The sequence below is a fragment of the Agaricus bisporus genome (genome assembly GCF_000300575.1).
Source record: "Agaricus bisporus var. bisporus H97 unplaced genomic scaffold AGABI2scaffold_5, whole genome shotgun sequence".
In the NCBI taxonomy this organism is placed as follows: domain Eukaryota; kingdom Fungi; phylum Basidiomycota; class Agaricomycetes; order Agaricales; family Agaricaceae; genus Agaricus; species Agaricus bisporus.
In genome coordinates, this window is record NW_006267368.1 from 390,914 (window position 1) to 417,168 (window position 26,255).

General features: G+C 47.5%; 11 protein-coding genes across 11 annotated transcripts; 5 read left to right on the forward strand and 6 right to left on the reverse strand.

Moving 5' to 3' along the window:
• Nucleotides 1-244: 244 nt before the first annotated feature.
• AGABI2DRAFT_185126 (hypothetical protein) lies at nucleotides 245-4,279 on the forward strand. Its single transcript, XM_006460720.1, has 14 exons — nucleotides 245-328; nucleotides 378-559; nucleotides 608-1,028; nucleotides 1,080-1,366; nucleotides 1,414-1,629; nucleotides 1,687-1,778; nucleotides 1,829-1,927; nucleotides 1,979-2,105; nucleotides 2,157-2,323; nucleotides 2,376-2,567; nucleotides 2,615-2,698; nucleotides 2,745-3,177; nucleotides 3,234-3,455; nucleotides 3,510-4,279. The coding sequence occupies exons 1-14, from the start codon at nucleotides 307-309 to the stop codon at nucleotides 4,200-4,202; spliced, it is 3,237 nt and encodes a 1,078-aa protein (XP_006460783.1). The 5' UTR covers nucleotides 245-306; the 3' UTR covers nucleotides 4,203-4,279.
• A 36-nt stretch (nucleotides 4,280-4,315) lies between these two features.
• Nucleotides 4,316-5,104, reverse strand: AGABI2DRAFT_69603 (hypothetical protein; the record flags this gene model as incomplete). Its single annotated transcript, XM_006460721.1, has 3 exons — nucleotides 4,316-4,617; nucleotides 4,679-4,900; nucleotides 4,954-5,104. The coding sequence occupies 3 exons, from the start codon at nucleotides 5,102-5,104 to the stop codon at nucleotides 4,316-4,318; spliced, it is 675 nt and encodes a 224-aa protein (XP_006460784.1).
• A 150-nt stretch (nucleotides 5,105-5,254) lies between these two features.
• AGABI2DRAFT_203995 (hypothetical protein) lies at nucleotides 5,255-6,860 on the forward strand (the record flags this gene model as incomplete). Its single annotated transcript, XM_006460722.1, has 4 exons — nucleotides 5,255-5,691; nucleotides 5,737-5,937; nucleotides 5,992-6,204; nucleotides 6,265-6,860. The coding sequence occupies 4 exons, from the start codon at nucleotides 5,255-5,257 to the stop codon at nucleotides 6,854-6,856; spliced, it is 1,443 nt and encodes a 480-aa protein (XP_006460785.1). The 3' UTR covers nucleotides 6,857-6,860.
• Nucleotides 6,861-7,562: 702 nt separating this feature from the next.
• On the forward strand, nucleotides 7,563-9,732 carry AGABI2DRAFT_150620 (hypothetical protein; the record flags this gene model as incomplete). Its single annotated transcript, XM_006460723.1, has 11 exons — nucleotides 7,563-7,568; nucleotides 7,626-7,700; nucleotides 7,759-7,800; nucleotides 7,920-7,973; nucleotides 8,033-8,067; nucleotides 8,134-8,161; nucleotides 8,268-8,360; nucleotides 8,408-8,494; nucleotides 8,555-8,803; nucleotides 8,851-9,193; nucleotides 9,644-9,732. The coding sequence occupies 11 exons, from the start codon at nucleotides 7,563-7,565 to the stop codon at nucleotides 9,730-9,732; spliced, it is 1,101 nt and encodes a 366-aa protein (XP_006460786.1).
• Nucleotides 9,455-10,757, reverse strand: AGABI2DRAFT_70461 (hypothetical protein; the record flags this gene model as incomplete). The annotated part of the gene is made up of 5 exons (XM_006460724.1): nucleotides 9,455-9,645; nucleotides 9,707-9,858; nucleotides 9,910-9,943; nucleotides 9,997-10,378; nucleotides 10,434-10,757. The coding sequence occupies 5 exons, from the start codon at nucleotides 10,755-10,757 to the stop codon at nucleotides 9,455-9,457; spliced, it is 1,083 nt and encodes a 360-aa protein (XP_006460787.1).
• Nucleotides 10,758-11,973: 1,216 nt separating this feature from the next.
• On the forward strand, nucleotides 11,974-12,796 carry AGABI2DRAFT_117711 (hypothetical protein; the record flags this gene model as incomplete). Its single annotated transcript, XM_006460725.1, has 6 exons — nucleotides 11,974-12,001; nucleotides 12,054-12,213; nucleotides 12,263-12,356; nucleotides 12,409-12,540; nucleotides 12,594-12,643; nucleotides 12,697-12,796. The coding sequence occupies 6 exons, from the start codon at nucleotides 11,974-11,976 to the stop codon at nucleotides 12,794-12,796; spliced, it is 564 nt and encodes a 187-aa protein (XP_006460788.1).
• Nucleotides 12,797-13,215: 419 nt separating this feature from the next.
• Nucleotides 13,216-14,692, reverse strand: AGABI2DRAFT_135889 (hypothetical protein). Its single transcript, XM_006460726.1, has 12 exons — nucleotides 14,488-14,692; nucleotides 14,412-14,434; nucleotides 14,234-14,352; nucleotides 14,154-14,173; nucleotides 14,073-14,098; nucleotides 13,989-14,023; nucleotides 13,876-13,937; nucleotides 13,799-13,809; nucleotides 13,701-13,742; nucleotides 13,594-13,642; nucleotides 13,468-13,532; nucleotides 13,216-13,403 (listed from the first exon to the last, which is right to left on the reverse strand). The coding sequence occupies exons 1-12, from the start codon at nucleotides 14,630-14,632 to the stop codon at nucleotides 13,341-13,343; spliced, it is 660 nt and encodes a 219-aa protein (XP_006460789.1). The 5' UTR covers nucleotides 14,633-14,692; the 3' UTR covers nucleotides 13,216-13,340.
• Nucleotides 14,693-15,152: 460 nt separating this feature from the next.
• Nucleotides 15,153-17,751, reverse strand: AGABI2DRAFT_204006 (hypothetical protein; the record flags this gene model as incomplete). Its single annotated transcript, XM_006460727.1, has 3 exons — nucleotides 17,668-17,751; nucleotides 15,662-17,609; nucleotides 15,153-15,581 (listed from the first exon to the last, which is right to left on the reverse strand). Exons 2-3 carry the CDS (start codon nucleotides 17,369-17,371, stop codon nucleotides 15,153-15,155), a joined length of 2,139 nt encoding a protein of 712 aa, XP_006460790.1. The 5' UTR covers nucleotides 17,372-17,609; nucleotides 17,668-17,751.
• A 121-nt stretch (nucleotides 17,752-17,872) lies between these two features.
• Nucleotides 17,873-20,001, forward strand: AGABI2DRAFT_185135 (histone acetyltransferase MYST superfamily). The gene is made up of 5 exons (XM_006460728.1): nucleotides 17,873-18,161; nucleotides 18,227-19,200; nucleotides 19,258-19,303; nucleotides 19,357-19,691; nucleotides 19,745-20,001. Exons 1-5 carry the CDS (start codon nucleotides 18,087-18,089, stop codon nucleotides 19,920-19,922), a joined length of 1,608 nt encoding a protein of 535 aa, XP_006460791.1. The 5' UTR covers nucleotides 17,873-18,086; the 3' UTR covers nucleotides 19,923-20,001.
• On the reverse strand, nucleotides 19,963-20,772 carry AGABI2DRAFT_135890 (hypothetical protein). Its single transcript, XM_006460729.1, has 2 exons — nucleotides 20,506-20,772; nucleotides 19,963-20,441 (listed from the first exon to the last, which is right to left on the reverse strand). Exons 1-2 carry the CDS (start codon nucleotides 20,707-20,709, stop codon nucleotides 20,016-20,018), a joined length of 630 nt encoding a protein of 209 aa, XP_006460792.1. The 5' UTR covers nucleotides 20,710-20,772; the 3' UTR covers nucleotides 19,963-20,015.
• Nucleotides 20,773-21,088: 316 nt separating this feature from the next.
• Nucleotides 21,089-24,946, reverse strand: AGABI2DRAFT_192389 (hypothetical protein). Its single transcript, XM_006460730.1, has 9 exons — nucleotides 24,854-24,946; nucleotides 24,779-24,800; nucleotides 24,333-24,726; nucleotides 23,555-24,276; nucleotides 23,395-23,505; nucleotides 22,940-23,343; nucleotides 22,698-22,886; nucleotides 21,824-22,642; nucleotides 21,089-21,768 (listed from the first exon to the last, which is right to left on the reverse strand). The coding sequence occupies exons 3-9, from the start codon at nucleotides 24,429-24,431 to the stop codon at nucleotides 21,353-21,355; spliced, it is 2,760 nt and encodes a 919-aa protein (XP_006460793.1). The 5' UTR covers nucleotides 24,432-24,726; nucleotides 24,779-24,800; nucleotides 24,854-24,946; the 3' UTR covers nucleotides 21,089-21,352.
• Between the last annotated feature and the right edge of the window lie 1,309 nt (nucleotides 24,947-26,255).

Consider the following 26,255-nt stretch of genomic DNA (forward strand, 5'->3'; position numbering starts at 1 on the left):
TCGCTTTATTGTGATCCAATATATCTTGATTTTCATCGGAATATTCATCCAATGAGCTTTGCTTCCGTCTCTCGTTGGTTTGCGGGGCACTGCACTTGTTGTTCATATCTTCTTCAGTTGTGACTGCGTGCTGTTTCCGTCCGCTATACAAGTGGCATGGGTTTTGACATGTTATTCACCTTGGTGACAAGCTCTACGATTAGATGATCTTACGCTAGGAGTTGATCGGATAAGCGCTGACCCAATCACGTCCATCCATAAAAAAGTTGTTGACTCGACCTTATTGCACACTCACAATCGTGCAAGATGTCGTTCTCCCCGCACGACAGTATGTTATTTTCCGATCGTTCATACCTATCCCACAACATTTTGTATAGTTTCCGTGTCCTTCGATTTTGCTCGAGAGGAAGAAAAGATCATTCAATTCTGGAGGGAGATCGACGCGTTCCAGACAAGTCTCAAGCTTTCTGAAGGTCGTCCCGAGTTTTCTTTCTACGATGGGCCTCCCTTCGCCACCGGACTACCTCACTATGGACACCTCCTCGCAGGCACTATCAAGGTAGGCGCTGCGATCCATAATCAAACCCATGATTTACAGTTCAACTAGGACATTGTCACTCGTCATGCTCATGTCAGTGGTCATCATGTAACCCGTCGCTTTGGATGGGATACACATGGCTTGCCTGTTGAGCATGAGATTGACAAACAACATAACATTACTGGTAAAGAGGACGTCATGCGCATGGGCATCGACAATTACAACTCGAAGTGCCGCGCCATAGTCATGCGGTACTCTTCTGAATGGCGGCAGACAGTCGAGAGGATGGGTCGTTGGATCGATTTTGACAATGATTACAAGACTCTCAATCTATCGTTCATGGAGTCCGTGTGGTGGGCCTTCTCTGAGCTCTTCAAGAAAGATCTCGTATATCGCGGTCAAAGAGTTATGCCTTATTCTACGGGCTGTACCACACCATTATCGAACTTCGAGGCAGGACAAGACTACCGCGACGTTAACGACCCTGCTGGTATGTGACTCATCTAGCTCCATAACGCCCGATTTACTTATCTTGTGCCAGTCACCGTCTCGTTCCCTCTTGTAGATGACCCGGACACCTCTTTACTCGCTTGGACGACAACTCCGTGGACACTTCCTTCGAACTTGGCACTTTGTGTGCACCCTGACTTCACCTACATAAAAATACACGACCAAGAACGCAATCAAAATTTTATTCTATATGAGGGTCTACTAAAAACGCTGTATAAAGATCCGAAGAAGGCCAAGTTTAAAAAGCTGGGCCAGTTCCAGGGCGCAGATATGAAAGGATGGCGTTATGTTCCTTTATTCGAATATTTCACTGAGCTAGTAAGTTCTTCTCCCATTGGAAAAGCGGAGATATTCACCTTTTGCAGTATGAAGACAAAGCTTTCCGGGTCGTTGTCGATACTTACGTTACGGATTCTGACGGTACTGGTATTGTCCACCAAGCACCTGCGTTTGGTGAGGACGATCACCGCATCGCTATATCGCATGGCATTTTGCAACCAGACGAAATGCCACCCTGTCCTATCGATGATAAGGGGCATTTCACCTCCCAAGTTTTTGACTTTGCCGGTCTACATGTCAAGGTAAGTTTATATAGTACCCTACAAGAAATGAAGTGGTTGAAATCTTTCCAATTTCAGGCAGCAGATGGACCTATTCAAAAAATGCTCAAAGGAAAGGGTCGTTTGATCGTTCAAGCCACTCTGAATCACAGTTATCCGTTCTGCTGGCGGTATGACCGTATTTTAAGATATCCACGAGCTGCTCTTAGTGGCTATCTAGTTCACATACGCCGCTTATCTATCGCGCTATTCCATCATGGTTCGTCAAGGTGACCCCCATTGTGGATGAACTCGTTTCCAATAATGAGGCCACACGATGGTTTGTGTTTTAACTTGCTGCTCCTCTGTTACTGCTACAATATATCACTAGGGTACCCCAGCATGTTGGCGACAACCGGTTCGGAAATTGGCTAGCTAATGCTAGGGACTGGAATATTTCACGTAATCGATACTGGGGCACACCCATCCCTTTGTGGGTCAGCGAAGATTTTGAAGAGGTATGGCGTCTTACTTTCCAACGTGATGGAGCTCCTGAATAATGGAGGCAGATTGTCTGTATCGGTTCTGTTGCCGAGCTTGAGCGTCTTTCTGGGACAAAAGGAATCACAGATATCCACCGAGATAAGATCGACCACATTACTATCCCCTCGCAGAAAGGTAAGGGTCAATTAAAACGCATTGAAGAAGTATTCGATTGTTGGTTCGAATCTGGAAGGTGAGTGCTTGTATCTGTGACGGGCGGCTCGACTTAATCTGGTCGTTCAAAGCATGCCATATGCTCAGCTTCATTACCCTTTCGAAAATAAGGAGTTGTTCGAAAACACTTACCCTGCTGATTTCGTATCAGAGGGCATAGATCAAACGCGTGGTTGGTTTTATACATTACTCGTCCTTTCGACGCATCTGTTCGGGAGGGCTCCTTGGAGGAATCTCATCGTCACTGGGCTTGTACTTGCAGCGTGAGTAACCAACTCTGCTATCGACGCTATTCATTCATCAATTACAGGGATGGCAAGAAAATGAGCAAAAGTCTGAAAAACTATCCTGATCCTAATATAATTATTGAGAAGTATGGCGCCGATGCGACTAGGTATGCCGCATGCTTCTGAAGGTGCCTTCGATATTGATGGATACAGGATGTTCCTTGTCAATTCGCCCATTGTCCGTGGCGACAACCTGCGATTCCGTGAAGAGGGCGTGCGCGAAGTCATATCCCGAGTTCTCCTTCCTTGGCTCAACTCTTTCCGCTTTTTCTTGGGGCACGTTGCTCTGTTGAAAAAAACTAGCGGTGTTGATTTCAAATATAACCCCCATGCGCCCCATCCGACGAATGTCATGGATCGCTGGATCCTCGCTCGCTGCCAATCACTCATTAAACTCGTCCGCGAAGAAATGGCTGCATATCGCCTGTATACCATCATTCCTCGTTTGCTTGACCTCATTGATGAGTTGACGAACTGGTACATTCGATTTAACCGAAAAAGATTGAAAGGAGAGGACGGTGTCGAAGATACAGTCACGGCGTTGAATACGTTGTTTGAAACCCTCTTCACTCTTTGCAGAACCATGGTATGCATCAAATCGTTATGTATGTTTCTAGAATATTGGCTGATTTTTTCTAATAGTCCTCCTACACTCCCTTCCTGACCGAGAATTTATATCAGACACTGAGAACATACATTCCCGAGGATCCTGCTGCAGGTGATACTCGCTCAGTCCACTTCTTGTCCTTCCCTATCGTCAAGGAAGAATACTTTGACGAGGACATTGAACGGCAGGTTAAACGGATGCAGTCTGTCATCGAGTTGACCAGGAACATCCGTGAGAAGAACAACATTTCACTGAAGGTGAGTTTTTTTTTTGGTGCAATATCATGGTCACGGATTGACAGTTGGATCAAGGTGCCCCTCAAAGAGCTTTTAATCTTCCATCCCGAAGCCGGGTACCTCACCGATATAAAACCCCTACAAAGATACATCGAGTCCGAACTCAATGTCCGTGATATCATCTTCACGTCAGATGAGACGCTTTCTGGAGTGCGCTACCGTGCAGTTGCAGATTGGGCTGTCCTTGGAAAAAAACTGCGCAAGGACCTGGGGAAAGTGAAGAATGCGCTCCCTTCAGTCGCCAGCGATGCTGTTAAGGCATATGTCGACACAGGAAAGATTGTCGTGAACGGAATCGAGTTGACGGTTGGAGATTTGACCGTTCAACGATACTTAGAGTTACCTATCAGCGCTGAGGACCAATACGCCACACACACGGACAACGATGTCGTCGTTCGCCTGGATATTCAGATTCACCCTGATTTGCAGGGTGAATGGCTAGCCCGCGAAATGACGAATCGCGTGCAGAAACTTCGCAAGAAAGCGGGACTGCAAGCCACGGATGATGTTGACGTCTACTATAAACTTGAAGAAAGCACCGGCGCTGAGTTGGAAGCGGCCATTGGACAGTATGAGGCTGTCATCCGGAAAACTATCGGAAATGTGCCTCGGGATATCAAGGATAGAAATGCAGGCGGTAAGGAGTTGATCTCGGAGGCGCAGGAAATTGCGGATGCCAAGTTTGTGTTATACCTTGTACGCCCTTGAACACAGGAAGAACGTAAAAAGCAAATGGTGTAATCTTAGAGTAATTGATGAATATATACGGGTTCATGAGTGTCATATGGAAGGACTGACGGTTAGAGGTGACGACAGCTGGACTACTTCTTTGAAGAGCCAAAACCACCAAAACCCATCATTTTGGCCATTTCATCATCAGCATTCGATGTAAGGTCTTTCATGAGTTCTAGGCGAGCTTTCTCCTTCTCTGCTTTCTTTTGTTCTTTCTTCTCCTGCCGGAGAGCCAGTTCTCTGGACTTGATCTCAGCCAACCGTTTGTCGAAGTCAAAAGCTTTGGCATTGGACGCCTCCTTTGTCCTTTCCCGTAGCATTGCTATTCGAGCGCGAACTTGTTCCACCGTAGACCGCTCTATTTTGGTAGATTGGCCCAGTGCTCGTAGATCTGTTGCCCAATGTTAGTGTCAATATTTTTCACATATAGAAAAAGGGATTTAAAGGCGTACGCGCTCTGGAGTTGATGTGGTCGAGATAGCCAACGCTGTCTTTATACGTCCTGTTGCAAGATTCACAGTAAAAGCCTGGTTGCCCCGGGCCTCTACCGCCCGGGTTTTGAACTACCATCGTCTTTCCTAAATTTTTGTCCAGTTCGAGTGGTGCATCCCGAGCTTTCATTAACTCAGTAGGCTTCGGGAGGTCTTTCTTGGGACCTTTCCTGGGTCGCTTTCCTGAGCAGCGATATTAGGAAGTTGGAATGCATAGTAAGTGCGTGTTTACTGACCTTGCTTCACACGTTCCTCATTTTCTTGCATGCGCTCCTTCTCCTCTGCGTCTTTCTGCTTCGCGCGTTCTGCGTACTCATCCTTGTCCCATTTCTTGCGAAAGTCGGTGTCCGAAGCTTTGCTAGTATATGCACCACCTTTGTCTGCCATGGAAGTTGGAGCTGAGGCGTGGGATCACAAATCAAAGGGACGCTTGTATTTTGGTGCACCTGAATACCATTGCTAGTCGCAAACAATCATCGTCGTGTGCTGCATGGCTACGGCGTCTACCCTCTCTCACTTATGTACGACTCTATCGTAATGCCCTCTCACTCGCTGAACGCGGAAACCAACCTGAATCTCACATTTCCTTTACCCTACCGCGTCCTTTTTCTCGTTGGACTCGGCATACTCGGCTGGGCAACCAACCTTCACGGCCTCGATTTCTCCGGGATAGACCCCATATCAGCTTTTAACCTATGGTCGGAGGGACAAAAAGCAAGAATAGCGTCAAGACAGATGCCTCATGGAAACCTCGTCATAACATCCACCCCCTACATGGCTATCTATAAGATATTCTTTGTATATGTGGCCTTCTGCATAGCTTCTTGGACTATATACCGCTCCTGCACAAAGGGAGATGAAGTTCTTGTTGATGCATTTGGTTATATACCCCTCGTCACGATTCTGGTGATAATCATATTTCTCGTTTGTCCTATGAGTGTACCCCTCAAGTACGAACGCGAAAAATTTCTAAAGTAAGTCGGCATCATTCCCAACGACTTTCTTTCTGATGTTTGCAGTGCGCTCGGCCGATGCGTTCTCCCCTCTTCCCATTCACCTATAGAATTTTCCGACGTTGTGTTTGCAGATATCGCTACGTCTTTTGCCAAGGTTTTCGGTGACTTCTGGTTATCCGCACTCATGTTGCTTCCGGGAAACACACTTCTGGCAGCACCTCCGGAAGAAGGTTGGCAGAGATGGATTCTACCAACGATTATGAGGTCTGTTATTCTCCGGGGTGGCGAGGTTAACTGTCTTTTAATTTGACCTGGCAGTTTTCCATACCTCTTGCGGTTTCGTCAATGCTTGATCGAATACTCCTCACCACCCAATGCGACTCGGCGACCTCTGTACAACGCGATCAAGTACGCCACCGCGTTTCCGGTTATCTTTCTCTCAGCCGCCCAAAAAGGTCCATCGCGACTGGTAAATAGGCTCCATGGTGATGGCTTTTCCATCCAATATTGGCCAGGAACATTTCGTCTATGGTAAGTTGATCCACTTCCAAGAAGAGATCCAAATTGGGGCTGATTGACTCTTGATGCCAGGTTGATCGCAACCATAATTAATTCAAGCTATTCGTTCTGGTGGGACGTGACCAATGACTGGGGGCTGGACTTGCTGCAAAAGGGGCAGAGACAGACTGAGTCTGTACACCGCCGAACTCCACCACGCCAGCTTCTTTTGCCTCGGCTCCAATTTCATTCACACACTTCCCCCTTAGGTCGCACGTCAAATGACTCCGCAGCACCAGACATATCAACAGAAGGACAACGCCAATCCAACCAGGCGACGGGTACTGGTACACGACCTCACCCGTGGGGCTTGCGTTCTGTTCTTCTGTTCCCATTGCCCGTTTACCCATTGCTTGTATTCCTTAACTTAATCTTAAGGATGACATGGTCAATCAAGCTATCGAGCCACCTGTATTCGGTGACCGATGGAAGTGCAGGCATTTTTTGGCTAGAAGTGGCAGAGATTCTGAGACGATGGCTGTGGGTTTTCCTTCGCGTAGAGTGGGAGCTGATAAAGGGGGCTCAAAATGGTACATCTAAGGGGCGTGCTAATTCGAATGGGGCGGATCCTCAGTACGAAATGGTCCCTACCAGTTCCGAAGATCAAATACTTTTTCACGCATGACCAGTGAAGATTACACCGTATGGGTTGTTCTTCCCAGTACACGCTTGATAGTTTTTGCTGACAATCTTCTGCCCGTAGATTTCCGCGTTGCCCGTGTCGGTTCCACGTTACTTTTTCATTAAGTTTAGCCCTTAGAGGTAATAGATTCAACTTGGCTACTTCGGCCTCTGCAGAGACGCCACACGGTTGCCTTCGTGAAGGCGCTTTGGTGACTGGGGCTCAGGAGAAACAAATCTTCACATGCAAGCGCACGACGAATAGCAGATGTTATATTTGTCTTGATTCTCATGACTAGTAAATGAAGAAACGGCGGAAGACCACTATTTTTATTCAAAGTACATATCGGAAAGAAATGGAGAAAGGAATTATCAAAAATACACTCTTCAGAGCCTCAGAACATCTTTAAGAAGCACGCGGTCAGCTAGTGAGACTAAAACAGGAAGGAGTGCAACAGGGTCAAAGGATCAATTTCGTCCAGGAATAGAAATCGTAGCGAGTCTCTACGAGACAGATGAATCACTACGCCTTTTGGCAAGTACCAAGGTTTTAGGAAGGACCAGTGACTATTGTCATATGATCACATAGCGTACCAAATTTTCCCTCCAGTTGAGAGATTTCTGGGGATAAAAGCCAGCTTCTTGTGCGCGACAGCTCATTCCTCATCTCTCTTCCTCATTATCACTCACCCCCTACAACACTTGGCAATATGAAGGTCGGTGGCATCACTGCATGCGTCTGAATCTTACTGAACTTTGTGTGCTGATATTAGGTTCTCGCTATCCTCTATGACGGTGGAGAGGCTGCTAGGCAGGAAAGTCGCCTGCTTGGAACGACTGAGAACGGGGTGCGCGAGCATCAAGATTTTTTTTTTCATAATAGAATTTGACACTAGTATCATGCAGCTTGGCATTGGACCTTGGCTCGAGTCACTTGGCCATGAATTCGTTGGTGAGCTGCCAAAACGTTCACAGATATGACCATTGTTGACGTATGACATTTGGTGTAACTGTAGTACGAATAATCCCGTGTCTCAGCCACTTCTATTATGAACATTTACTCCCAGGTTTCCAGCAGCAAGGAAGGTGCTAACTCTGACTTCCAGAAGCACATCGCGGACGTGAGTTTCAGATCTTCACTTGGCATAGCCGAACCGACCTCTTAATTAATCTTCTGCAGGCTGAAGTCCTCATTACAACACCTTTCCATCCTGGGTGAGGCACTGATATGAAATAACGTGGATGAAATAGGGTTTCTGAAACTGTTAACCCATGATCCAGATATCTGACCCGCGACTTGGTTGAAAAGGTGCTGTACTTGTTCATATGACTTTGGAGTCTTATTCATTATTTTGCCCATATGCTCTTCGCTCTTCCGTTCCTTATGGGTGTTCGCATGTGCAACCCCTAAATAGGCCAAGAATCTCAGGCTCTGTATCACGGCTGGAGTTGGATCCGACCATATCGATTTAAATGCCGCCGTTGATCATCGCATTCAGGTGTTGGAGGTATGTCGCAGTCACGAGAGGTGGTCATGTTACTTAATTCTGTACAGGTATCGGGATCCAATGTAGTCTCTGTCGCGGAGCATGTTGTCATGAGTATCCTCCTTCTCGTGAGGAACTTTGTTCCTGCTCACGAGGTATGTTTTCGAATCATTGATGTCCTCTGATCCCAATCGTTTATCTCCAATCTGTTGTAGATGATTGAACGTGGAGATTGGCAAGTGTCCGACATTGCCAGGAACGCATTCGATCTTGAAGGAAAGGTCGTTGGTACCATCGGTGCTGGTCGCATTGGTTACCGTGTTCTTCAACGTCTGCTTCCCTTCAACTGCAAGGAGCTCATCTACTACGACTATGCTCCTCTTCCTGAAGCCGCTTCCAAAGCCGTAAACACACGCAAAGTTGACGATCTCAAGGAGTTCGTCTCACAATGTGATGTCGTTACGGTCAACTGCCCCCTCCACGAGGGAACTCGCGGACTCATCATGCCGAGTTACTCAAGAGCTTCAAGAAGGGTGCCTGGCTCGTCAACACTGCTCGTGGTGCCATCTGTGACAAGGATGCTGTCGCAGCAGCGGTCAAGAGCGGTCAATTGAATGGATATGCTGGTGATGTTTGGAATGTCCAACCCGCACCCAAAGACCACATCTGGCGTACCGTGAAGAACCCGTTGAACGGTGGAAACGGCATGGTACCTCACTACTCTGGTACTACCCTCGATGCCCAGGCCCGCTATGCCAATGGTACAAAGAGCATTTTGGAGCACTACTTCAACAACACAGAGCAGGAGGCGCAAAACATCATCATCGGTTTGGGCAAGTATGAAACCAAAGCCTGTGAGTCCCAATCTAAGTTGCACAATTAAGTTTGAGTCCTGACGAGTTCCAACAGATGGTCAACGTTAAAGGGTTGAATGGAGGTCATTTTTTATGAGTTATCTTGAATTGTATTATATGCCTTGTCGCGTGAAATGCATGAAATTATATGGAATACAGGTTGCAACCAAGAATACAATAAGGTATCGTGAAAGTATACACACAGCAAAGTCCAAAGCCCAACATAGGAGTTAGATATCGGATTCTAAAAAGCGACTAGCGTCATGATTTCTTAAGTCGTTTTGCCATAGCTTCATTGAACAGTTCCTCCAGCTTCTCCGCATTCTTGTAGTATATCGTTGATTCTGGGTTATAACTCTTGCAGTTATTGATGATGAGATGCATGTCCTCCACAAATGAAGCTACCGTGCTATATTTGTCTGCTTTAAGTTTCTTTTCCATTGTTCCAAGGTCTGCAGTGGGAAAAAAAGGTTAAATGGCGACGAACTAAAGATGTTAAGGATTATACGTCACCCATCGGGTTCTTAATCACATCGTAGTAATCCAACACAACGTTAGCATCCACTGGAACTCGAAACGGCCAAGATCTGTTGTTTCGTAGCAGGTCGTTGAGTGTTGTTTCCATAAAAAGACGATCAGCATTCTTAGGTGGTGAAACACCAGCACTGAATAAAGATTAAGTATACAATTTTACAACAGTAAGGCAGAGCACTTACTCAGACGCCATGCTGCGCGACCAACCAGTTTCCCCTGAGGAGCGTTTACTAACGATGGCAACCCAAAAGACACTCGAGAGTACTTACGAAGTCCTGGTACATCTCTTGGGTCGACAAAAGTTCTTTCAGGTTGTCCGGGCTGAAATTGAGGCAGTCCGGGATATATGATGTGTGACCTGGACATTTGCTTTATTCTGGACAGAATTGCCTCCTTCTGTCTCGCTAGTAATGCTGGTTTGTTGAGATAGTCCACTTTCCGGAGGAGTTTACATTGCATGATAGTGCCGCCCTCATAGTCTTTGATATAACCTGCCCACAGGGAGCGATCTAATGAGATATCTTTTGAAAAACCTTGCTTTTCAAAATAGCCCACGGCATAATTGTCGGCGTATGTCAGAAAGTGCATCATGTTGGGGTATGCGTTGCGAATGTGGGCTTTGAAATGATCCATGAGCATCCCACCATAGCCCTGGAAGGAATCCATTATTCAAGAACGCTCGTCTGAGCTTACAATATAACCTTACCTTTTCCTGGTCGGCTGAGTTGGTGGCGAAAAAAACGATTTCAGCGAACCCTCGATGGTCAAAAGGTCGATAGCAGATGCCTCCAACGACTTTGAGTCCTCGTTTGATGATTGCCAAGCATTTCGAGTTGCTATCATATACGAGCCGCGCAATATATTCTCGTGGCATCTTGGGTAATTGTCTTTGAAAGAGAGTTTTGAGTCCTGTCAGAACGATCCATGACCGCGGTTGGCCATCGTTCTCAATGGGCGCTATTTGAATGACACCTTTGCGCATTTCCGTTATGGCAGGCTTTTCGGCCTTGACTGTTGTCTGGAAGCACATCAAACATGGGACTCTGGGGCGTAAAACGAGAAAAATGCATACAGTGGTTTCTCTCGTCGCATCTACGGGTACTCCTGCGGCGAGGCGGTTCAACTGACCTTCATCTATCCTGTCTTCCACTTTGATTTTTAAATCATAGCCATTGATACCATTGGGTTGTCTATTCATTCGGGCTTGCTCGTTCCCGGTAGGCGGAGCCAGGGAAGTCGGCGCTGTATGCGCCTTTTTTGACAGAGCTGGATTCTTCTTGCCGCCCTTCCCAGACTTTCCGCTTCGACGGATGGGTCGTGGTTTCGCTGGAACCCTCGATGCCAAGGGTTGTTCGTCGTCGTCGTCATCTGCGTCACTTAACGATGAAGAAGACGATAATCTACGTCTTTTGGCTGCACGAGGAGATGAAGGTGACGGATCACTGAGGATGGAAGAGGCGGGTGATAAAGCATTACTTGGTTGTGTGTCTAGCGGGGGCATATCCTTCAGTCGAGACCTTTAGAAAAGGACCAGATGACGTGCCTGGAGAAGAAGTGGCGTTCACCAAAGGTGGTGGCCGTAGACTCATTTGCTTGCGCAAGGAAGTAATGTCATCATTGGTATAGTCGAAATCGAGAAGATAGCCGTCGTCCTGGCCGAATGGGCATCAACACAATCACAAATGGATGGTTAGGGCATACCTAGTTGATTACATAGCTCAGCAAAGGTGGAGTGGGTGAATAGAAGCCTACCTGGAGGAGCTCGTCTATCCGGACAGCGACACGAGCACGACGGTCAAACTCTACTTTGCCAAGTTCGGTCTCGTTGGCGCCATGGTAGATGACGTCGTGACCACATTCGCAGAACTCGAGATAGGGAGGAGTGCCCTCGTCGTCGTCTGAGCCATACTGGTCCAAGCTGGAGAAGAGGGAGTTGAGAGAAGAGTCGTCGAGAACGACGTCAATGCCGAGCGGCGGTCGGAGGCCCTGGCAGTTTGTGCAGGATGAGCACGGTGAGTGACGGGCGATCTTGAGGGAGGCCTGGGTTGTGTCGAGTGTGCGGGGGTTGGTGGAGGCGGGGTAGGACCTCTTCATGGTTGGTCACAGACTGTGATATGAGTTCCTGGATTGACTACCCTGCTAATGGCCTCGCTACACTGACTCACTACACTCTCCCTACCGACTACATCGCTTCATGCGGCTGCACGCCCTCCAGCACCCACTACCCCACCGCGGCCTTGTCCCAGATGGCCTTTGGTAGCAGTACTGCCTATGGTCAGTAGCGCTTGGCACTACTTAATATAACCCGTCTCATCCGCTCGCCTAGGCCCAGCATGTGGTCAATGCTTCCAGCTCACTCTCCAGAACCCGGTCATTGCAAACCCCCCGTTTCATCCCGCCCCCAAGTCCATCACAGTGAAAATAACAGATTTGTGCCCCTTTACTCAGGGTGGTTGGTGTGGTGCAACCACGGACGAGCCAAACGCGTTCGTCTATTCCATTTGGCGTCTATTCGCCTCATCTCAAAGCTTTTAGTGGGGGCGCATACCTCAATTTCGATCTGGCTTACCCCTCCGACGCCATACCCGATGACTTTTTCCCATCAGACGAATCTTTATATGGTTACAAGGTTTCAAGAAAAAACTCTAATCGCGGCTTCCTTGTGTGCTGACACGCTTTAGGATTTTGGTGTCTGGAATATCACCTATGCTATCGTTCCTTGCATTCCGGGCTGGCCTGGAGCACGGAATGCTGCTGCCCTAGGCAGCGTAGCAAACTTGGGCACCGGTGTCTGCTGTCCCGCCAATCCAACTGTACGCTCCTAAAGTCATCTACGCCAATCCTTTATACGAATGTTTTAATCTAGGGAAGCCCCAATGATACCTGCCCCTCCTTTTCCGACCAAAACGGAATACCGTATGTATATATTCATTCCACACATTCCTAGCATCTCATTGATTTTTTTAAAGGCCTGATACAACGACCACTAGTAATGCCTGTCATTCCTTCTCTGCTCGTCATTCATTTCTGCTCATTTTCTTATATTCTTTGGCTCTTTTCCGCTCATAACTGCATACTTGACAGCGCGATACCCTTATCATTATTGTGATCTATTTCCAGATTGTTGTTTGTATGTAAAATGGTATATATGTAAAAGTCCCAGAGACGCAAAAACACGTCTGAATTGCAATCCTTCAAGCGATACGTTTTCTGATATACCAAATAATTTATACAGGACAAGTCAATGACAACAGAACCCTCACATGTCATTGCCAGATCCCTTGAGGTTCCCATATTTTGCACCATTGCCGTTCAGTAACCGTCTCATGCACCGCTCACCTCCAAGCCACAAAAACAAGGCAACAAACACACCAACGAGGATGATTCCAGAAGCCAACATCGTCCAATCTACCGATTTCGGCAGCATGGTCTCCAGTTCGGCCACTTTCTGCTCCTCAGCGGTAGTCTCCGACGTAGCCTCGGTCTTGGGAGATGTAATAACATCTGTAACGATATCATTTACGAGTGTAGGGGTACCATCGACATTATTGTCCTGTAAATAACAAATATACTTATATTGGTACGGGATTCAATTTTAAAGACAGCGGAAGCATTAAAGCTCAGCGCGGAGTGGTACCTCTTTTCCTTCGTCATCGTAAACGGCTTCGACCGGAAGCTGAATGAAAAAAGGAAAGATTGTCAGAGAATAAAAAGGATGAATGATCACAAGCTAGACATACCTCGCCGCTGTCCGCAATGACGATATCTACCAAAGGACGATCGTTCTTACCCGTTTTGGTAAACTCTGTACGCAAAAGACGACTATTAGCATTGTGTTACTCCGACGTTGAGCTCTGAAAACCTACCGATGGTGCGAACGACGTCCATGCCCTCTATAACCTTGCCGAAAACAACCTAAAATATACCACCTCAATCTTTCCTCTCAATAAGAAGTGAAAAAGAATTAACATACATGGCGGTTATCCAACCAGCTAGTGACAACAGTAGTGATGAACTACAAAACCAATGAATAAAATAAAACGAGCAGTCTTGTTCAAAAGAATAACTTACGAATTGAGAGACTATACAATAAAGGCAAAAAAGGTTTAGCAAGGAAACACTAAAGATGACAAGCGGAAAGAACGTACCATTAGTGTCTTTTCCAGCATTAGCCATCGAAAGAATACCGGGGGCAGTGTGTTTGAGTTTACTATAGATGGCTTGTCAGAACACGGAAAACAGAAAAGCAACGCCAATTTACAAGTTCTCATCCGGGAAGTTGTTACCATAGATAGACTGTGAATCGTTAACGTATTGCACAAACTGAATTCTTGGTTATACTCACTGCTCCACCGGTACCGTCCCCACGCGCTTCATATTTCAGTCAACACTGAAAGCAGAATGCACTCATGCGAGACAGACTTACTGAAATCACCGCCCTGAATCCTATGCAGGGCATCTATTGTCAGGTGATGCTAACCTCGGTAACGGTTACAGCGGACTCACATGAAGTCCTTAATAACACGGTGGAATTTCGAGCCTTTGTAACCATAACCGAGTGGTGAACCATCCTTCTTTGTGTTGGAGGCTAGTGCGCGGAAGTTCTCAACGGTTTTGGGCACAGTCTAAAGTAATAAACGTCAAAAAGAATCAAATATGAACGTGTTCCTTTTGCAACACATACACCGCCATAGAGACCCATGACAACTAGAATACAACAATGAGGTCAAGCTTCAGCGTGAACATAAGAGGAAACGTACTTCGTCCAAGTTCGTCATCACCCTGTTTTATGTCGAAATAAATTTTGTGGGTAATCTTGGGGCCCTTGGCAGCTTCTACGGACTGAGCGCAGAAGAAGGTGGCGATGGACACCACCACGAATGCAAGAGCGATGCGACCAAACATTATTTTGGTGGTGGTTGAAGGAAGTGTGTATTCGTATCCTGCTTTGAGGTTAGACGTGGCGACAGGGTCTTCGTTTGATCGCTCTCACGTGGGGGGACTCAATTGGCTCACAAGCCCGATTGTTGGTCTCGTAGTACGTACATCGTCGTCCACCGAGTAAGTCTGAACGTGGAAACGGTAGATTGTTTGCAAAGAGACTAGGTAGACTCCTTGTTGTGTCTGCTCGAATCAGTTGATGAATGTCATGAGAAAAATAAACACCCAAAGTCGGTGTGAACTGGCATCATTGAAGTGTTAAACAGCGGACTCGGACATGAGAATAACGCCATTGTAGGATGGCTTCGAGAAATCAATTTATCGACGTGGTCATGTCCTCAACTCATTAGCAATGTCAAAACCATTCATGGATGCTTCTCAACTTTCTGATGAAGATTGATATATCTGCAGGTTTAACATATTCAAACTTTGGCGCAAGGCACACGCCAGCCGGCCAAAAGAAGAAAAGAATAATTGGAATGAATTAAGAATCATGGACGAGCTTTTCCAGCGCATCTCTTCCAGCAATTTGAAATTCCGATACTCCACTACGCATCATGATCCCTCCTTTCTTGTTGAGGCGTCCTTGAGCCCTCACTATGTCCTGCATTCGCTTCTCTGCATTTCTTGAACTATCAACCGCCTTCTCCACGCGTGAATGTTGATGAACTTTAACGGGTTTTTTATTGGCAGCGGAGCGTGTGCCTGATGAGCGAACGTCTTTCTTCTTCTGCGTCTTACGCCCGGCCGTTGCAACCCCAGTGATGGATTTCGGAGCTTCGCGTAGCGCAAAAGCTTTCGCCAGATGACCGAGATGTAAATGACGGATATGGAATATGTGCTTTTCGCTCGAAGGGTGTGTAGCATACGCTCTCATGTGTGATAAATATGCTTTGCGGGCAATTTCCGAATTCTTTGGATACGGAAGAAGAAAAAAGGTTCATCCCAATCAGCACGGGGTTGGCAAAGGATTGGTGTGTCACAAGTACTTACCTCCTTCTCACAGAGAACCCACCGCTCAAAAGCCAATTGTACCTCGGTAGCGCGATCTTCATATTCTTGCCCTTTACCTCCGAAACCCGACCGTAAGACATCGTCGATTCCAATCGGTGTGAGAGATACGTTTCCCTTGTTGCCACCTGACTTCCCGCCGTCTTCCATTTTGTCCTGTGCCCATTGGGCCCAAAGGGTCTCGCTGGGAGCGAGAATGCTCCAGGCCTCACCACCCTTACCAGCACGTGCTGTACGACCGACTCGGTGAACATATTCCGTGACACCGCCTTCTGTTGGAAGATCATATTGCACCACCGCTCGCACAAATGGAAGATCCAAACCACGTGAAGCGACCGAGGTACATAGTAGGATAGACGAAGATGTAGCTGTAACGTCCGGGCTCGTAGGGGCTTCGGCAAAGTTTTTGACAATTGAAAGGCGCGCTTTTGTGGATAGATATCCATGCAGCCGGTAAATGGAAGTGCCTGGAAGAAGGGGGCATTCAACTCCATTTACTTCAGATTTTCCTTGATTTCGAGGTAGTTTCGATTTTTGGTTTCCTTCGTGCTCCGCGTTATCCTCGTCATTGGTGTCATCACCATCGGCAGACATCCTACCCCCATTCATGGATGTCCCCGCCAATAAGCTCCAATGGAAATCCACTGAATCCGTTGAGCTGAAGAAAACAATGATTTTCGTGCTCTGACCATGCCTCTGACCAACAAGGGAGCGGAGAAGTGCTACTAGTGTGACCAAACGAAGCTTCGGAGGTGCAACGACGTATTTCTGAGTTAGTTGCGATGGTGGAGTGAACCTCTCCAAAGGCTGGGTGCTTGGGTTACTTGTTATGGGCTCTTGTTCCTCGTCAATCTCAACCGCTTTGATAAAAAGAGGATCTATAAGTGCCGTTCCTGCTAGCTTTTGTACGTTTTCACGCATGGTAGCAGAACATAAAACCGTTCTCCTCCTCCGTTCCCAATCCCAGCCACCAACCTCCATACTCTTGCCCTCTTCAATAGCCTTCTTGGCCAAACGACGACGTCCCTCCAGTCCTTTGAGAATGTCACTGATTGTTTCCTCAAAGCCCAGCTCCATGAGACGGTCTGCCTCGTCGAGAACTAACCACCGGCATTTCCCGACATTGAAGGAAGATGTATTTTGTAGATGGTCCAACAATCGACCTGGTGTGGCGACCAGAATAGGTAAACCTTTTCGTAGTCGGGCCTTCTCATGCGTACGGTTCTCTCCTCCTATCAGAAGGCCAGATACTAGCCATCGAGTAAGTCTGTTGGTGGTATTTGGATCATCGGCCGACTCATCTTCTGCGCGTAGACGGAGCTTGAGTAGCGATTCAAGAACGTCAGATATCTGCTTGGCAAGTTCACGAGTCGGAGCGATGATAATAGCCAGTGTTCCGATCGAGCGGTCGATGTACGAGAGCGAGCCGAGTGGAAGGAGGTCATGGATTATAGGCAGTAGATAGGCCAGCGTTTTTCCAGACCCGGTCTGACACTGAATGAACGCATCACGTTCTTCACTGTCATCTGACTGTGGAAGCAGAGAAGGAAGCGCTGACTTTTGGATGGCAGTAGGTTTTAAGATGTTCATCTTGCTTGTTAAATGCGAAACGAGAAGTGGGTTGAGACCGAGGCCCGAGAAAATTGACGTATCCAGGGGAGCGTTGCTGGGTTTTGATAGTGGTTTGTGCATAGATTTCTCGGGTTTAGGTACATCGATCTTAGGGTTGGACGTGAATAAAGATGAGATAAACTGGGTAGATCGAGAAGGTCCGGAATGTGCAGGAGCTGAACTGGGTTCCGTGGACTCAAGAACGTTCGGATCCGTTTTGCGGAGCCGTTTCGTGGGTCTGGTATGTATTTGAGAGGTGGGTTCTGCGACTTCGGTAGGCGTCTGCGCTTTGCGTTTGACTGCGCGCTTCACCTTTAGCCTGATATTGCAAACTCGATCAGACTCTGGGCCCCATGCAACTAGACGAGAGGTGGAACCTATCAACCCATCTTCCACCTTTCTGAGGTTTTTTCTTCAACGGGGTCTTTGAATCAAGGTCGATATTAAGCACAATATCGTCGTCCATGTTTTTAGAGCACAATCAGAAATTTCGTGTGACATAAGTGAAAACACGCCCGGTCACGTCGTCACAGACCTCGAAAAGCTTTGTAAGCAAATCGAGGAATGCTGCAAAAACCTGAAGACAGCAGCGAAGGCAAAAAGCAAAGGCCGCGCCAGAAGCTTAGGCCTCTCACACCGACTATCTGACCCTCTGGTTTCTCTGCCCCATCTTTGTAACACGGAAGCTTTTGCGCTCTTGTTCAAGACTTGAGACCGCCGCCCCTACCGTGACGTGGCGCATTTATTCGCCCGCTCGACCAAATTTTGTCATCATTAATCGCTGCGGTACAAAGAGATGGTTTCTCAGCCAGCACCTACTACCGACACGCCGCCACCACCGGTCTCCGCGGGCGGCACGTACAGCATACAGGTGAGCTAGGGCTGCCGCTGTTCAATCTGACTGTGGAGGTCCGATGACTCACGTGCTTTGATCAGACCGTTTCGGTTGGTTGCAAACTCTACATCCGCCGCCCTGGCCCAGATGGCCAGGCAGAAGAACGGCTTGCCGAAATTTTATCAATACGCGAGAAGCCCCAGAATCCCTATGCTCGCCCACAGGCTGCCAAGGGTGATGGTCTCGAGAAGTCGGAGGACAATCTGGAATTTTTCGTTCACTGGGAACACTTCAACAAGCGCCTGGATGACTGGGTGCCCGGCTCGCGACTGGTCCTCAGTCGCGACCTTGAATGGCCAAGACCGAAAGTCTCAGCAGGCAAGAAAAATGCACCTGCACCCAGCAAAGTATCCCGCGGCCAGAATCTATTAAAGAGGGCAACTTCCAATGCTGCCAAAACTTCCTCTCCCACTCCTGCCCCTTCCACCCCTAACCTCAGTGGTGACTACCCTTCATCGCCATCTCCTGCACCATCGTCTTTAAAAAGGAAAGTTCCTCATGACGAAGAGGAGGAAGAAGAAGAAGAAGAAGATGCTGAAGGCGAGGAGGATGCTGAAGGAGAGATGGATATCGATGCCCAAGGGGAAGTCCAAGCGTTTGATATCACTATGCAGGACGTGATTCCAGATCTTCAACCACAATCCCAATTTAGCAAAGAACAGGAAATAGAGAAGTTACGGACCTCGGGATCCATGACTCAATCAATTTCAGAGATCACACGAGTGAAAAACCTCAATCGCTTGCAGATTGGAAAGCACGAGGTGGATGCGTGGTACTTTAGCCCGTATCCGAAAGAATTCGCTCATCTGCCTATTTTATTCATTTGCGAATACTGTCTATCGTTCTTCCCTTCGCAGTTCATGTTTTCTCGCCACCGAAAACGCTGTACGATGCTACATCCTCCCGGGAACGAAATATACCGACATGAGGATATATCCTTCTATGAGATAGACGGCAAACGCCAATTGACATGGTGCAGAAATCTGAGCTTACTTTCCAAATGCTTCCTAGATCAGTGAGTGGCCTTCGCTTGAAAGATTACTCAACGATTCCTGACATTTCTCTTGCTCAGTAAGACCCTTTACTATGATGTTACTCCATTCATGTACTATGTCATGGTTCGATATCCAGTCATACCCATCTTGATTACCCTACTAAGCACTTATCGCAGGCGAAACGCGACTCGTCGGGATGCCATGTTATCGGCTACTTCTCAAAAGAGAAGGAATCCGCTGAGAACTACAATGTTGCTTGTATCTTGACGCTTCCGCACCACCAACGCCACGGCTATGGCAAACTTTTAATCGAATTTTCCTACGAGCTCAGCAAAAAGGAAAATAAACTCGGAAGTCCTGAGAAACCCCTCAGTGATCTGGGTTTACTTTCATACCGAGCTTATTGGGCGGAAACGATCGTCGACCTTCTATTGAATACGCCAGAGGGCGAGCTCAGCATTGATGAGATAGCTCAGAGGACATCAATCACACATGCGGACGTCATGAATACGTATGTCACTTTTGCTATCCCCCGACTCTGCACAGCGCTCATCTCAGTTCTAGGTGTACAACACTGCAGCTGTTCAAACACTACAAAGGACAACATATGATATGCTTGAATAATGCCGTTCTAGATAAACATCAGAAAGCCGTGGCCAAACGACGACAACGAATTCATTCAGAGTTACTCAGGTGGAAGCCGCCTGTGTTTACTCGAGAACAGCTACGTTTTGGGTGGTAATATAGATTGTCTCGTTTATGTATCAATGTGTTATTGTGTTGTAAACTATATTCCTGCTTGGTGTATAATATTTTTTGCGAGATAACGGTGTCTTCAGTGTCCCTGCTTGACACTCTGTGCTAACCGCCGTCGTAAACCTTCCACCATCTCATTATAATCTTCCTCCGTATCTCCTTCAAATAAAGTAGGCTTGCGCGATAGAGTCGGGGAAGATGGTGTAGATACAGCCGGCGAAAAGACGTCCGCCCCAGCAAGCTTCAAACCATCTGGGTCTGAAGCATAAAAGGCTTTCGGTTGAGAAACGGCAACGCTGGATGCTGCGCCACGCCGTTGAGCGTTGATATCCTCCGTCATAAATTCACGATCGGAGTCATTTTGACTGTCGGACGCCGGACTCTCTCCATTAATGTAAATCAGAGGAACACCGGCTGATGTAGCGTTGGATGATTGACCACTTGTAGAGGCTTCAACGTCGTCAACGATCCCGAGGGTCCTCGCTATCCCGTAAGAGACGATATCCTGAATCCAGAACCGCAAAAACTGTGCCGTTAGTATCTTAACGGAGGCCCGAAAACGCACGCACCAATAGACCGAGTATAACGACCGGGATGGCAATGAAGAGAGAGAGAAGCCGGTACGAGGAAGCTATCTTGGCCACCCAAGAATCCTGCTCATAATCGCAGAGATATCTTGTGTAACCACTGAATACAATACCAGGGACAGCTGAAGGCGGAGTAGAGGAGACCCGAGAGGCAAATGAGGAAAGGTTTGATATGATGACATTCATCTTGTTTTTACAAAGACTTGGGGTTCAGGTCATCCGAGTAGCCACTAGGTTCCAATGGCAAATTCGAAAGAGGGTTGGGGAATCTCAAAGAGCGTTCCCTGCTTCTTTCGCTCCATGCCGCAATCACATGATAATAGGGTACTGGCTCCACTGCAGTTTTGAACCGTTTAAGCGAAGATATTTTATCTTCCCTGATCATGACAACTGCTGTATGGTCAATCCTCTACAATAGGAATGGCGGGACTACATCGACGCCTACCTCCATCCAAGTGCATGCCGCTCTAAACGCATTCTGCAGGCTCCTACGACCCCACATGGCCGCCACAGTCACTCCTTCATTTACATACCTCTTCCTCGTGCCTTGCCAAGACATTTTAAATGATGTTACTTTTAATTTAATTGCATAACGATACCGCTTATCGAGTAAATAGCTCATAAAGCCGATTTTCGCGACATTTTTACCATAATACAGTTGGTCAGTTAGCAACGGACTCCATCCGCAAAGGTAGGTAGCCTTATGTTCCACAAAAGAAACCCTGAGTTACAGAAAATAAAAGAACATAGAAATGTACAGATGACAGCAAACACGAAATTTTCGAGCATACGGCGAAAGATATACGAAGGATATAGTGTTCCAGACTGATTACGGATACATGACGTTTGAAGGGAATGCAATACCATCTCCACGAACGAGGACAATGGGACGGCGTTTCGGCACCTGGTTATCCGGCGGGAGGCAACCCAGTACCTCCGTGCATCGGATTTCGATATATGGCGATGGGTCAGAACCGAAGAAGACGCTAACGGGTTCGGTCTTCGAGAAGTTTTCACCGTAGACAGTTAGCATCTTCGAAGCATGAGGATTAGGTTTTGCTAGCATAGCTCGTGCCGATGCACAATTTGATTTCGGTGCTTCTGCCGCACGATCAGGAGGGAGGTACTTGACAACACCAGGGAAGGGTGTCACGGGTTTTGAGGGTATAGGGAAGGATCCTGTCTGGGGCGCATGTTGGTTGTCAAACAGAACGGGAGGGACATAGAAGTTATAGCGGACTTGATCTAAATGGGTTTTAGTTACAATTCTAAGACAGGGAGGAAACGCCATTCCACATACCAGTACCAACAATTGTCCATACACTTGTTTCACCGATATCCACTAGCCAAAGGGCACCGGAAGATGCGCCAGCATCACTGCCAGACCCGCGACGACTAGAGACCGAACCGGCCGAGCTCGGACGACGACGGCCTTTGGCCATAGGTTTAGGTACACCTCCTGCACTCGAAGATGATCTGGGTTTCTTGACTCGGCCACCATCATTAGTGGCGAGAGCCGGGAACTCCGTACCAGAGGGTGAAGCAGGAGCACTGTCCCCGTTCTGGTGACCAAAATACTCACTACCGTTTGCTTTTGGAGTAGAAGTGACAGGAGAGCTGGGAAGAGGCGACCCAGAGCCGTTGCTCGTTGTGCTATTCCATTGGCGACCATCAATCGGACGGTATGTGTTGACCTTTTCTCCCATGCACGAGAGGAAAGCACCGGTTGCACCAGGGGTCCCTGGCTCGGGCATAGTCTTCGCAGAGTCGTAGACTTCAAAGGCAATTTTATGAAGTTGTGAAACAGGATCACCACAGACCTCTCCAGGAGCACAGTAGTGTTCTGGAACGCCCTTGGCACCCTCTTGTAATCCTCCTCCGACAACGGTGGTTTGACGATCTACCTTGCGGATAATAAGGACCGGGCTGACGACGCCAGAAGTAAGACATTGTAGAACGACAGTCTGATTATAATAGATGGGTATCTGAGAGCCGTTGTTGGTGAAAGCTATTGCATTGGGAGGAGGAGAGGGATAATCAGGCTGAGGCGGCGGCGGCGGCGGCGCATCGATACTTCCTGCCGGCTTATTAACATCCACAATGTACATAACGAAAGGATCTATGAGTTTAAGTCGTCAGAAACAAATTGTAGATCATGGCAACCGACCACTTACCCCAACTTGCAGTTCGGGCAATAAAAGAGGGCGTAGTCGAACGCGATCGATGGTCAAGACCCATCAAAGGAGCTCCGTCAGATCCTTTGAAAGATGACCCAGATCCTGATACACAAAGATACTTTGTAGACACGGTCTGTGACCGCAGTCTATGGAAGAGAGATATAGTTGAACCGTGGTTGATGCACACTGCATAAGTATCATCAATAGCGTCTCAGATAACGGCTGACATTCCAACTTACATTCGAGATTTTTAGCACTTTGTCTCTTCTTGCTTGGTTTACTGATAACTTTGATGGGTCGGCTAGGGAAAATACCAATAACCTTTTCGGGCTCGTCATCCGAAGCAGGAGCGGTAACTTTGACTAGGGCTTCAACTTTCTTCTTCTTCTCATCAACATCCGAGATAAATAGCTGCTTTCCAACGCAACGACCGATGTATGTTGTACCGGTAGGGGGGTCACTGGTATCGAACGCCTTGCCCGATGAACTCGTCCACTCGATTGAACCTTCCTGAGGGACTGGCTCTCCAGAGATGGAAATGACAACTCTAGGAGGACAAAGTTTCGGGTCTTCACCCCTCCGGATAACATCAGTCCACCAGGAATTGCCGATCATGATCGCTGTCGGCGGCGGACAAAGAAATCTGAGAAGAAAGTCAATAACAACTTTACAGAGTACGGGAATCCAAGCGTACCGTTTTTCCGTACCGTAAGACTTTTGTGCCACTTTGCTCGACATAACGATAATTGTCCTCTCACCAAAGGCCAGTCGATTAGCCGTTCGGACATATTGATCGAGGTATGGTCTACCGGAGGTATGAGCACGAAATAACGTCAACAGAGACATGAATTTACCGAATGAATGTCTGAAGATCATTAGATTGACCCATGATCGGATGAAGGCGCATGCGAGCAAGCGTGTCCTCAGGCATCCTAAGGGACATATCTGTGTGGGGATCTGGTTGATAATGTGATGACATCCCATCGAAGTGGACGCCATGTGTCGCATGCGGAGAGACGCCGGGCGGCATGTGAGAGACATTGGGAACAGGGCCTGTATGGTTGTACCGGTGTTCGGATTGGAAACGACCCATACGTTCCTGGTAGGATGGTAGGCTGTTCGCCGGGTAGTTGATAGGACTGATATTGTTTATGCCATATTCATCAAAACCTGGGTTGGAATAACCAGCGCCTGGAAGGCGACGTTCAATGTCTTGGTAATTGGATTGGAAATCCTTCACACCAAGCGAAGGAGGAAAATCCGGAGGGCCATTAAAGCCGCTCACGGAGTCGTTGGGGGTCAAAGGTGAGACTTTTCCGCTGCTATTACTATTGTAGGATGATGGTAGCCCACCCATAAGATCGTAAGGATTGTTTCCATTGGAGCCAGCAAAAGATGGGACAGAATCGCTGAATGGAGGGTGACTGTAAAGATTGTCGGAATTAACGCCATAGCTATGGCCTAAAGATGAAGACGAAGACGCATTTGTCCGGTAAGCTTGAGAAGAGAGGGAACCATTGGAGACAGAGTTAGTGAAAAGGTCGTAATTCGTATGTTCTGTATCCATGGCGTCGGTCTAATATTGAGTATGAGCATTCAGGACAAAGAAAAACTGAAGGACAAAGGACCTACACTCTCTGAATTGGGCAAATTAAAGGACTGATCGAGGTCGGATTGGCCATAGAGGCCATGGTGGGACTGCGGGACCTTGGCAGCAAAGTCTAGAGACATTCTACAGTTGCGGCGGTGACAGAAAACAAGGGTTTAGAGCGTCGGGAAGATCCCTACGGGATTTTCGGTGGGGCAGGAATAGGACGGGGGGTTGCAACGAGGAGGAATGATTGGTGTTGTCAATGTCAGAATTTGATCGGCTTTCGGTTTTTCCCGCTGCCGACAAACACAATGCAGCCGACAAAGGCAGTCAGTCACAGCGCAGTCAGTATTGGCTCTTTCAACTAGCTTGATGTCTCCTCAGCGCTCGACTAAGAAAACCGGGTCCTAAAGATTGGAGTATGCGGGCTCTCGCCTGCAAATAATAACGGTTAATGAAATTATACTTGAGTAGTATGTTTGAATACCTTTGCACGCTGTTGCCTCGCTCTGGAAAATACAAGTTACAGCAGGTCGGCAAGCAAATGTGCTGATGAACCCACCTATCGTAGTGGCCTCCACAGAGCCTACTAGTTCAATGTACAGGGGGGGTGTTGGAGTGATCAAAGCGATGTCGGTCAACAAGTAAAGCGGGCTTCGAACTTCGAACAAACGCGACCAAGGCCTTACTTATATCAGATTTTGAACTTTATTTCGCTGAGATCTGTCCTCCTGAAGCCGCGGATTCCGATTACAGCTTAGATTAGAGATTTGCCTATGGCCGTTGCTATCTCGATTGCAGACAACATGAAATCCCTAATTGATTCTGCTCACCTTTGCGGGATTTTTGTGCTTCGATGCTTCCTCAACCTATCGGTACTCCGAAGTATTTCGAGCTGTCCGCTCTGAGGTACTCGCCTGACCGCCAGATTAGTCAACCTCTGAGATGTCTTCTGCATGTATGGCCAGCGTGGGTCGGCGGAATTAGATATCCCCACCTCGATCCCATCAACGATCTTAATCGGTATCTTCCGAGGCTCCAAGATCAAACATAAGTGGTACCTATGTCTTTTCCAAGTTTAGACATTCGTCTATTCACTTCTCTAGACCGAAACTCAAAGCATGGTCCAACACCCCCTCGGTACCAGGATCCTACTACTGAGTCAGTAAAGCGTCGTCCTATCAAAAATCAGGGACTTGTTTGTTATTAGCTGCCTAAAGCCTGGAATCCTCAAAGTAATATGGTCAATGATTTGTCTGACGGCTTTGATCCTACACATTTGGGGTTTCCGAATGCCCGGATTTCACAACCCGGTCTTTTTTTGCACCCGAGATTCCTTCTCAGCATTACTCTATCCGGTAATCTCACTCCTCTTGAATTGATTGCTTTCAGAAATGTCCTCTGTGCCACGGCAGATTTGGGCAGAATTGGCTCATATATGTGAACACGCGGAGAACCGACGAGTGCACATTCCTGCTCATGAGTTTCACCACTCGCAGTCATATATTTCTCAGTGGCATTAGGTGGGCGTCTATGTGCAATGTCCATTGCCCAGTGCACCTTCTAGAAAATTATATTGAATTTTAGACCTGTCACTTCCCGACAACCATGTGGCTCTTATCTGGTTCACACTGGATTCACACAAAGGGGTTACAGTTGCCGCAGGAGTGACGCTATGCTCGTCGTGCCATAAGCCATGTCATTTGGAGCTAACTCCGTTTCTGCATTTATGGCTTATTTTTGTTAGCATTTTATCCACTAATCGGCGGTGGTTGGTCGTCGTTAACTTGTTTTCGATGCTGAGGCTTTATCGCACAGCCGCTGGCATGATGCTGACGCCGAATTGTGCTTTATGATCAGAGACTATGATCTACAATGTAGCAGGGCAACATGAAGTCGATGCATGGACTTGTACTTGGACATGTTGCGTGTAGGACGGAATGGAACGGTCGAGTGCTTCGCGT

Excerpts from the sequence above, each read along its gene's own strand:
- AGABI2DRAFT_135889 (XM_006460726.1), bottom strand. The coding sequence starts at position 14,632 with ATGTTTGGTCGCATCGCTCTTGCATTCGTGGTGGTGTCCATCGCCACC. Across the intron at positions 14,174-14,233 it reads CGTGTTATTAAGGACTTCAT|GATTCAGGGCGGTGATTTCA; the intron begins GTGAGTCCGCTG and ends TGCCCTGCATAG. Across the intron at positions 14,024-14,072 it reads GGGACGGTACCGGTGGAGCA|TCTATCTATGGTAACAACTT; the intron begins GTGAGTATAACC and ends AACGATTCACAG.
- AGABI2DRAFT_135890 (XM_006460729.1), bottom strand. The coding sequence starts at position 20,709 with ATGAATGTCATCATATCAAACCTTTCCTCATTTGCCTCTCGGGTCTCC. Across the intron at positions 20,442-20,505 it reads TCGTTATACTCGGTCTATTG|GATATCGTCTCTTACGGGAT; the intron begins GTGCGTGCGTTT and ends TTCTGGATTCAG.
- AGABI2DRAFT_185135 (XM_006460728.1), top strand. The coding sequence starts at position 18,087 with ATGGTTTCTCAGCCAGCACCTACTACCGACACGCCGCCACCACCGGTC. Across the intron at positions 19,201-19,257 it reads TCCAAATGCTTCCTAGATCA|TAAGACCCTTTACTATGATG; the intron begins GTGAGTGGCCTT and ends TCTCTTGCTCAG. Across the intron at positions 19,692-19,744 it reads CATGCGGACGTCATGAATAC|GTGTACAACACTGCAGCTGT; the intron begins GTATGTCACTTT and ends TCTCAGTTCTAG.
- AGABI2DRAFT_185126 (XM_006460720.1), top strand. The coding sequence starts at position 307 with ATGTCGTTCTCCCCGCACGACA. Across the intron at positions 2,106-2,156 it reads TCAGCGAAGATTTTGAAGAG|ATTGTCTGTATCGGTTCTGT; the intron begins GTATGGCGTCTT and ends TAATGGAGGCAG. Across the intron at positions 3,456-3,509 it reads AGAACAACATTTCACTGAAG|GTGCCCCTCAAAGAGCTTTT; the intron begins GTGAGTTTTTTT and ends AGTTGGATCAAG.
- AGABI2DRAFT_192389 (XM_006460730.1), bottom strand. The coding sequence starts at position 24,431 with ATGTCTCTAGACTTTGCTGCCAAGGTCCCGCAGTCCCACCATGGCCTC. Across the intron at positions 23,506-23,554 it reads GATCTTCAGACATTCATTCG|ACCATACCTCGATCAATATG; the intron begins GTAAATTCATGT and ends TACCTCCGGTAG. Across the intron at positions 22,887-22,939 it reads AAGTGCTAAAAATCTCGAAT|TGTGCATCAACCACGGTTCA; the intron begins GTAAGTTGGAAT and ends ATACTTATGCAG.